At 41.1% G+C, this 10,000-nt stretch overlaps 2 protein-coding genes across 2 annotated transcripts in view; both read right to left on the bottom strand.

The window, feature by feature from the left end:
• Window positions 1–1,523, bottom strand: part of LOC138022384 (solute carrier family 22 member 15-like) — a 32,189-nt gene extending 30,666 nt beyond the window's left edge. The window contains exon 1 of the mRNA XM_068869503.1: window positions 1,372–1,523. The gene's annotated coding sequence lies outside the window, so the exon portion shown is untranslated. The remainder of the gene's footprint in view (window positions 1–1,371) is intronic.
• A 1,863-nt stretch (window positions 1,524–3,386) lies between these two features.
• The window catches only part of LOC138022388 (farnesyl pyrophosphate synthase-like), an 18,933-nt gene continuing 12,319 nt past the window's right edge, over window positions 3,387–10,000 (bottom strand). Inside the window, exons 7-10 of the mRNA XM_068869509.1 lie at window positions 9,514–9,586; window positions 7,762–7,839; window positions 6,173–6,307; window positions 3,387–5,916 (exon numbers count right to left, since the gene is read on the bottom strand). Of these exons, the coding sequence (XP_068725610.1) occupies window positions 5,716–5,916; window positions 6,173–6,307; window positions 7,762–7,839; window positions 9,514–9,586 (487 nt within the window). The 3' untranslated portion in view covers window positions 3,387–5,715. The remainder of the gene's footprint in view (window positions 5,917–6,172; window positions 6,308–7,761; window positions 7,840–9,513; window positions 9,587–10,000) is intronic.

Genomic DNA, 10,000 nt, shown 5'->3' with positions numbered 1-10,000 from the left:
TGATGAAGGTTCTTAATTTATGTTCTTCATCGCGTTAATTTACAACTGCAGGAGTGCAATGTACAATTTTCTCGTGAACGAAGCACAAATTGTCGCAGTTGACGATTTGGACTCTCATGGGAAATATACTGTCAATGAAGGCTTTGGCACTGAGGTCCTGCTGCACGACTGCAGAATGGCTACAACATAACATCGGCCCTCTCAAGCCACAATGCTTGCTTTTGTTTAGACAGGCCTCATAGTGTTTGTTTCACTATCCTTGCCGTCTCTGAAACATTTCTTTCAGCACATAATAAAAAAATACACGGACTTTTGTTGTAGAGTTGTATATTAATTATGCATTCGCTTTCACCTTACGTCGATGGCAGCGTTAATTTACAAGTGCATGAGTGCCATGTACAATTTTCTCGCGAACGAAGCACAAGTGTCCCAGTTGACGATTTGGACTCTCACGGCAAATATACTGTCTGTCAATAAAGGTTTTGGCACTGAAGGTCCTGCTACACGACTGCAAAATGGCTAAACCTCAAGCCACGATGCTTGCTTTTGTTTAGACAGGCCTCATAGTGTTTGTTTGACTATATCCTTGCTGTCACCGAAACATTTCTTTCAGCGCATCAGAAAATACACGGATTTATGTTGTAGAGTTGTAAATTAATCACGTGCATTCGCTTTTTTCACCCTACATAGATGCCAGCGAAAATATACAAATAAAATGAATGTTTATTTAAGCGGTGCTTTCCTGAAAAATAATCGAATGAAGTTCATTTGGTCTATTGCCCCGTCTTTGATTTGAAATTCTGCCTCATTCAGCAGGGGTGTTTCTAAAACGAATCTTATCAGTCAGCTTACTGAAGGCATTACTGACCACATGATCGACTCGAGCAACTATGCCGCCAACTGATGTGAATAAATTTAAATTAAGGCCTCGCGTCACGTATTTGATCAAACATTGCAGACAAAGCGGTAACGGAGCAACCTGGTGTCATGAAAATATCCCATCAAGAGTCATGTATTAGTCAAGTATCGGCAGATATCTTACTTGAATAAAAATATTCAGTTGTATGTTAAACAGGGTGGCAAACTTCACGCTATAGTGCTTTCCCCCGCGACACGATATGCCCATAATCCCGATTTGTTAAAAGCGGAGATTCTCAGTTCAAGAAATTGTCGAGAAAAAGAAACGTAGAAGAAAATTTCGCAATACTCAACTGTATCCTTTTGGAAAAATCAGCCTCAACTTTGTGTTTACGGTATCATATGGTTGCCAATTCCTGGAGGCGGTGCAATATTTTACGAAGCGAATCCTTGACGTAGTTCTCGTGGTGTTAGTTAAATATTATTTGGTGATTTACATAGTAAAGCGCTTACCTTAATTTTACATATAATTACAACTGTTCGTAAACGCAAGTTTCGCCGAAGTTGAAAGCTGTCTCGGAGGTGTATGCGCAGATCCCTTTGACTCAGTCGCACCGCCCGCTTCAGTCACGCAAGCGAACCCACGGGAGAATGTGTCCCGTCAGGAGGGCTTAATAGAGCCAATATGTCAATAAGGCAAGCTTGCTCAGTGGGGTGGTGGACAAAATACTGACTCCAGTCCATGGAATGGACTACCGTACCCAAATGGACTACCCTAAAAATGGACTAACTCCTAAAAATACCATTTCAAATGAGTACTGTGATCCCAGGACCGCAAATTATCCCCAAACTGTACCGCAAATGATACCAGGACTGCAAATGATCCCCATATTGGACCGTAAATGATCCCGGAACGCAAATGATCACATTTTGGACCACAAATGATCCCGGAAAAAAAATGAGGGATGGCATGGAGGGTGGAATGGTCTGGATAGAGAATTAATGTGAAGAGCGCTTATTTTTATTAAAATCGCTTTAAATCATGCAGGGCTAGGAACGGGTTTCTGCCTCATTATAGTTTAAATTTTGTCACATTTAATTATCGGATACAATCATCAACAACTAACTTGGACGCAATAGCCCTTTTCACAGTTAGTTTTTCTCATTTGCATTACAATATAATCTCTGGTGGATGCAAGGCAATTTTGGGTTAAAACTACAAAATAGCCTAAAATTGCCCCACATACATGCTAGATTAATATATTGTAAAGCAAATGAGAAAAACTAACCGTGAAAAGGGCTATTAATTCTAAACCGATTGTGACCAGGGGCCCGCTTCTCGAGAAGTCGATCGATGACTTGTAGCATGTTTTTTCGAGATAACTAAAAGCGGATTGTGAAACACTTAAACCCTCTCCCTTCTTGAGATAAAGAGGGAATTGTGACATGTGAAAGGTTTAGGGACTTTCGAGAAACGGGCCACTGATCTTTGACGAGGCGAAAAGGACGCCACCCGGGCCCGGCTAGCAACAATCGTAACATTAATAACTAGAACGCAATGTTTTAGGCTATAAGCTTTGCTTCAACATGCAATACTGCAGTTTTGCTTTTTCCCACATCCTTGACTAAGAGTCGTCCAGTAAATATGAACAACTATTACAGAAAACGCTATCATTTGGGTAGACCTGCAATAGACCAATTCGGCTAACTCAATGTTGTACCCAATTCAAATCTTTTGGGAATAAAGCTTTTTGTTCCAAGTATTTCCATATCATTTAAATGTGAATGCTTCATTGTCATGCAAATTCAACACACAAAGAATCTTAACCCCGAGAGATTTGAATTGGGTACAACATTGAGTTAGCCGAATTGGTCTATGCTATCACGTAGGTTAAAAAGGTGACTTATCCGCTGAGATTTTGCAATCTGAACAGTCCTTGTATCAGAATAAGTACTCATATAGCTGTTTATGAGCCCTCAGAAAACGACTATTGGTTTTTTATAGCAAAACTCGATGACATATGTTTTGTTAGCTTCCGGTCGCCATATTTGTGCCCCTGAAAGGGACACAAACATGGCGTCTCTGTACAAAGCCTTATAAATTTGAGTAAAACATTTCTTCGAATATCTCCCGCACGAAACATCGCACAGACCTGAACCTTTGCGAGACTGTTTGAATATTCATCTTGTTTTATCTCTTTGATTCTTGACTTTAGTTGTTGAATGGTTTTGATGATGGTGTGACAGTGAAAACCGGCAATGCACTACCGAAACAACGGCTGCATTTTAAAGTATATAAACGAAGCTAACCCTAACAATTTATTGAAAGCTAACCGAAGAAAAATGCTTGGTTACTAAGAATGGTTAGCCAATAGCTGAGGGCTGCGCCTCGGGGAAACACTGAGATTCTCAGGAAACAAAATTAACTGTTTCCCTCGGAACCAATAATTAAGTGGTTATTATTCGCGCGTGGCGTCAAATTCAACTTCTTGAAAAAAATGGAAAGGTGGAAGTTTACAAAAAGCAATTTTCCTGGTAACTTTTTATTCTAAACAAGGTGTGCTTGCTGGAAAACTATGATTCTTACAAGCCGTAAAAACTCAGACGGTATAAAAAAAAAAACAATTTGGCTGGAGACGTGAAACTATGTGATAGAGCTTGCTGGCACTCTGCTTGCTGGTGCTGAGGAATGCCTCTTTTTTTCCCACGGTACTTAATTATTACACACAGAGTAGTCCACATGTGTGGAAAGGCCTTTAATTAAACATCACATACTAGATTTTTCCATGTCGTCGTTGAGCCCTCTTGTCTCGCTCTATCATCATTCATTTCCCTGGGCTCGCTTGCCTGACTAAAGCAGGCGGGTTTGATTGACCGTATTCCAGAATAGGAATACATGGAATAGAAGTTAGAAATCCTTCGTTCGTTCAAACACTTGCTAAAATGCTATTTTAAACATGTCTTTATTATCCTTGTTGCTTCAAAAGAGCCACGTATTCTTATTCCGGAATAGGTTCAATCGAATGCACCCTAAAGCAGGCGCGTTCGATTGACTTACAAGGGACTGCTGGCAGTCTACCAAGCAGAAAACAAAATGCAATTTTTTCTCTCCTTGCCAGACTTGGCGTTTACGTATGTAAAATACTTAGGTGGCACAAGGACTTGAAAATAGTAAAATAATCCCGGAGTCTTGCTTTACAAAATGGTAAAGTAATTCAAGAATAATTCAAAGAGCAATCCAAAGGTCGACTACGTGTCGAATTCATTTGAATCAAGGTGATGTTTTTGGATGTTCCAAACATTTCCTTTATCTTTTAATTTTTATAATTGCCTAAACATTCCAGTCAATTGGTTTCAATTGCGTGGCATCAAACCAAATGCAAAGGAATAATTACACAAGCCAATCACAACCGGCGCAAACACTACAAGGAACCAATCAAAACCCGCGCGCTAGGTTGTGATTGGTTTTGTTTTTGCTGTGACGCTAGATTTTTAGGCCAATCACTAAACGAAGCAAGAGAGAATATATATGGTTAACGAAGAGAGACGCCCAAGAAGGCGGCGGCCCATGGGAAATGTAAACTTTTGCTAACGTATTGCGTTCGACAACGGAGAACGCATACTAGTTTCTTCGTGATTCGAGGTCTCTCGAGTAGTTCAATTTTAGATCCCAGTTTCGACTGGACTGGCGGACTGGCTGGCATTTCGCCTCGATTTCATGAGTGATCACATGCATCCCGTCCTTCCTTGCTTTAAACACCATTTAATTGGCGATTTTTTTCCCTGCTAAGTTTACCTCCTGGGAACCTTGAATTGGATTTTGAACAACGCTTATCTTTGTTATAAACCATTTTGTAAACCCTAGGATTGACTACAAAAACCAATTGTAAAAACCTTTTAGAAAAATAAATAAGTGGTCGATAGACCACGTATATAAAAAGACCCAAAAAAGATTGTTTCTTTCCGTAGCCTTCTGCTATAGAGTGTTTTCACCCACGTGATCAGTGACCTTGTATTTCCACCAAAACAACAGAAAACGTTTGCATGATAATAGAGCTCAATTCCCGGGGGATTAGTTGGGTACAACAACATGGTCGCTGTTCCAGCGCTTGAAGCACTGTTTTTGTTACACAATGGCATGAGGGTCGCAGCGCTACGAAGGGTTTATAAACGTCTGTATGTGCAGCCATTTTAAGGGTAACAGAGTTCCGCTGTAAAAATGTACATGCAAATGTAAATGCTTTGTTTATAGTGGAAGTGCACTTAACTATCAAGCTACATGTAGTTTACAGGCACCCCACTTTTATATAATCCGAAAGACACTTTTCATACTTAACAGAAACACGATTAAGAACCCCAACTGGCTGGTAGAATTGAATCCGGGACAACCCGAAACAAATCCAAACCCGAGACCTGGGGGCCGTTTCCCGAAAGTCCCCAAACTTTACGGGCCATTTTCGGATGTCACAATTCCCTTTGTATCTCAAGAACGGAGACGATTCAATTCGTCAAACTTCACAGTTATCTTTCTTTTTACTACCTTGAAAACATGTTAAAAGATCGGCTTTCCAAAACAAGCGGTTGACAATTTCACAGATGGCTTTTCGGGCCCGAAAAGTTTTCGGGACTTTCGAGAAACGGGCCCCAGAACGGGATTTGAACCCGGGGCAACCGCGCGCAAACCCAATGCCCTAACTACTGACCCATGCCGCCTCCTTACCAAACTTACAAAAATCTGCAAAATCCAGGTCATATCTCTTACGACCTCCATAGCTTTCTATCTCTACACTCAATCGAAGACCACTTTATCGTAAGATGATAGTTATTCCTACATTTGATTTATTATCATTATTTTCCTTATTTATCTCGCTTGTAGATCTTCTTCACAAATTCTAAAAACATTTCTTTGGGTAGATTTCCAGATTTCTGTGTAATCAACTCACGAATGCGTTGATAACTCTCCTCTTCATACTCTTGATAAATCTTCTTCAATTGCAGTTCATGATAAAGTGCCTTAACTTTCTCAGCCGACGCTGGATTTTTTACTCCGTAATTGTCCTGAAAAGGAGTAGTTATATAAACTGAATTAACCTTTGGAAACGATGTCCTTTTTTTTATTTCTTAAACCATTCGACTACGTTATGCAAGCGGCGAAATGCCAGACATCTTATGACTAAAAGCAGATCAACAGTAAACCACAGACATCACTATAAGGCATCAAGGCTTCACCCCTCTTCCTTGTCAAGTGAAACTAGTCTATGGGTTGGTTTCGTTCATTTTACACTCAAGCGCCAAAGTGATAATGCATTCGTACCTTCAATATCTGCATCTGTTCTAGGGATATTCTCTGCAAGGCTTGCACAACAAGCCAAGAACACTTCTTTTCTTCAATGTCTGTTCCTACTTTTCCTGTGACCGAAGGATCCCCATAGCAGTCAAGGTAATCGTCCTTTGGCGATAAAGAAGAGGTTAACATGAACCGCAATATGGATACAGGAAAGACAACTTGAATTTGACAAGGGACGCGGCATTCTTTTCGTGCGCTATAGAATTTGCAAAGTTGCATTCAATTTGTACAGATTAGGAGCACAAAGCGAACGTTGAAGGAGGGAAGTAGCCTTATGCTAATATTGACAGAGCCGGTCACTGCATTGACAAACGAGACTGCAAAAATAGGAGTTACCGTGCGAACTGAGAGCGCAGCACAAACTTAATCCGATAGTACAGAAATGAAACTCTTTCGTACTTGGACTGTGTGTCCATCAACGTTGTCTTCAAATTCATGCGAACCGTTCACATGCAGGCTGATCGCTGCGCTCCTTCATGAAGCGGCCGAACGCAAAAAAAACCAGTTTGTTTTGTCGTAGTCAATGAAAAGAATTCTAAAATCATGATTTGCTCAGGCCACATTCTTGAAGTTGACACTATTTTGCCCTTTCAAATTCGCATTCAAGTCTCTTTTTGTGCAGGACAGTATACAAACTAAGCGCTCTCATGAAGGGGGCAATGATCCTCGCACCTATCAGGACAATTTAAGTAATGGTTTGAAATTTTCAGTTAGCTTCAATGGGATTTAACCCAAGACGTTTGCAAAATGCCGGTGCAATGCTCTACCAACTGAGATAAAAAGCCACACACAGTGGGAAGCAGGTCAATTTGTTGGGCTCATGTATTCGCGTGAAAGGACTCGATGAATAAAATAGAAGTATATATTTGAACAGAATTAACTATTGGAGGGTAATGTGAAGTGCTAGTTTTCTACCCATGTAAACCATGTGAACGTTACAAGGGAAGGTTACGTTTATACAAACGTTGGCCGTGTAGCACTTATATTTAAAAGACTTTTACATCTTCAGTTCCCACGGCCTGCTCCCGTCTGACCTTGTAGCTCAGTCGGTAGAGCGGCGGAGATCTAACCCGAAGGTCGTGGGTTCAATTCCCACCCTGGTCAGAGTTTTTCTCTGTCCTTGTGTGGGCTAACGCTCACATGGTTCATATGGGATTGAAATCTAGCACTTCACATTATACTCTATTCAGTTAACTCGTGTGAACGTTAGCCCTACTAATGGAATTGGGTCCACACAAGGACAGAGAGAAACTCTGACCAGGGTGACAAGTGCGGTTGGTAGAGCGGGGATACATTTGGAGACTTGAAAGGAGTGGGTCTCATCGGCCAAAGGAAGAACAAGAAATTGTTTGAATGCACTCACGTGATAAGACGGCCATGTTGGTGCCAAAACAATAGAAAAATATGGCTCAAATTTTGCATAATAATAGAGTCAAATTCCCAACAGAATTTTTCGCTAATGATTTTTCCACCAACTTGGCCGCCGTGACGCGAAGAGCAATCAAAGAATAGTTCAGTTCTTCAAGGTTTACGGCATGAATGAGAGAACCTTTTACCTGAATTTGAAAGAATTCCCCCATCGCTAGTAAAATAACCTTAGCATGTTCATGTGATTCACCGTCCTTTATGCCAGCCTAGAGTAAACAACAACACACAATTAAAAGTAATAGAAATAACAGCAGCCTAGGGATGGACGTCGTTAACCAATAAGCCACGCAGTTCGGAGTTTCAAGAAACGAAAGTGCGCATCGGAACAAACACAAGCATATAATTGGGTTTTTTGTTATCATGGTAAATGGCTGCAAGAATTTGCATTACATACCTTTTGGTTTTTTAAATATATGCTTGCTTTTATCCCAACGCGCGCAAGTTTTTTGAAACTCTGAACTTGCTTATGAGTCGCAAAGCACTGGTACAATAGAGCTAATCGGCTAACTCAATGTTGTACCCAATTCAAACCCTTTGGGAATAAAACGTTTTGCTTCAGGTATTTCCATATCATTTTAATAAAAAAAAAGTGAGTGCAACATTATATTGCAAATACAATACAAAAAGAATCTTATTCCCCGGGAGATTTGAATTGGGTACAACACTGAGTTAGCTTGTTCGGTATATTATAGACTCCAAGCAATAAACAGAATGAAGGTAAAGCGAGTTGAAACTGTTGGATTTTTATGCTCTCTTTGTCAAGGAACACCCATTCCAGTACGTAGTCCCATGCTTTAAGACAATTAATAGACACTTGGGCAGTTTTAAAGATGACCAGTAAATTAGTGTCTGATTGACAAACGGCTTTATCAGTTGTCGGCGCGCTATTCTCTTTAGAGGACACTCAGGGTCTTCAAATAACTCAAAAGAAAATACTGCTCTTGTAGTGACATCTGGAAAGAGGATACCTAAACTCCGAGCCAGGATTCCAGCCAGGATTCGAGCTAAGATGAGCTTTCTCCGCTATTTATTCTCGAATCTCTCGGTTAGGTTAGGTCTATTTGCGTTGGTTCTAGTCTAGTTCGGTCTAGTTAGGGTTAGGGTAGGTCTCGGTTAGGTTAGGTCTCGGTTAGGTCAGTCGAATCCTGGCTCGGATCCTAGCTCGGATCCTGGCTCGAATCCTGGCTCGAATACTGGCTTTATTCTTAGTTTATCTCATTTGGAAACGGTTGGACACTCTTGTCATTTCATAGAAGGACTATAAGCCCACAACCCTTCAATACTCATAACCCTGTGGAACGTAAAAGAAGCAACACACGATTCTGAAGAGTAGGGAATGGAGTTCCAGGAGTTATGGTCTGTCCCCTGTGTTGAAACTGGATTGTGAGGGTAAGTGTACGGGGATACTAGCGACAAGACAACAAAGCTTCTCTATAGTCCCAGTCACGGTAAAGAAAGTACCTTTTGTCAAAAACAGAATACGCAAATCAAGGAGACGTTGACGCGCCTACATATAAAGCCGAAGCTGATGCTTAAGCGCCAGTGAAAACCAGAACGGATGAATGATGCAATGATGGAATTAGACTACAAAACTGTCTGTTTACAGTTTCGTTTCTTCAAGACACGAATTCTCGCGCGCGGGGGCCCTCACACGCCCTACGAGAGAAACATGTTTAGCGTCTGTCCCCAATCTCGCTCTTCGTTTTCACAATCGCACCAGACCTTTTGCTTAAGGAGACGCATTCGACCAACGCAAAAACACGGCTGTTTTGCAGTCCATGATGGAATGGAGAGACAAATACGGCATAAACAAAAGAACGAGCAAACGAATGCCTCTCCTACCACCTTTCAACAACAAAAAGAAGAAGAAAATAGCTTACCATGTGCATTGCTAAGGCCACTGGCAAGTAAAAAGAATAAAATGCCGTCTTGAATTTCACAATTGCTTTATATCTGTGACAGTAAGAGGTAAATTGTGAGGCTCTTTTTAGTCATGAATCGTTAGAGGAGTAATTAAAAACAAAATTGCCTTTAGGACATGATTTCAGAAAAAAGATAAGTCGAAAATCCCAATTCAGTAAATTAATAGCGGAGCTCCCCGCGCGCGGAGCACTATGGGTGAGAAATTTTGGTTGACCGTACGTCCACCCCTCCATGTATGCCAATGTGAGAATGTGTGGTGCAACCCGCGTTTGTTGGCGGGAACATCTTTGACAGTGGACATCCATCCATGTTAGAGTTAATTGCACCTGTCAAAACAAGGTATCCGCTGACCAGTATCAGGTGACCATAAAGCTCATCGAGGTCAGCTGACAGTTAACCGATGATCAGGTACTGCTTTTCCATTGGATCGCAGGCTCAAGTCAG

This window comes from Montipora capricornis, chromosome 10 (assembly GCF_036669925.1).
Source record: "Montipora capricornis isolate CH-2021 chromosome 10, ASM3666992v2, whole genome shotgun sequence".
NCBI lineage: Eukaryota > Metazoa > Cnidaria > Anthozoa > Scleractinia > Acroporidae > Montipora > Montipora capricornis.
The sequence above is the reverse complement of the archived record's forward strand: the minus strand, read 5'-3'. Positions and strand labels throughout refer to the sequence as shown.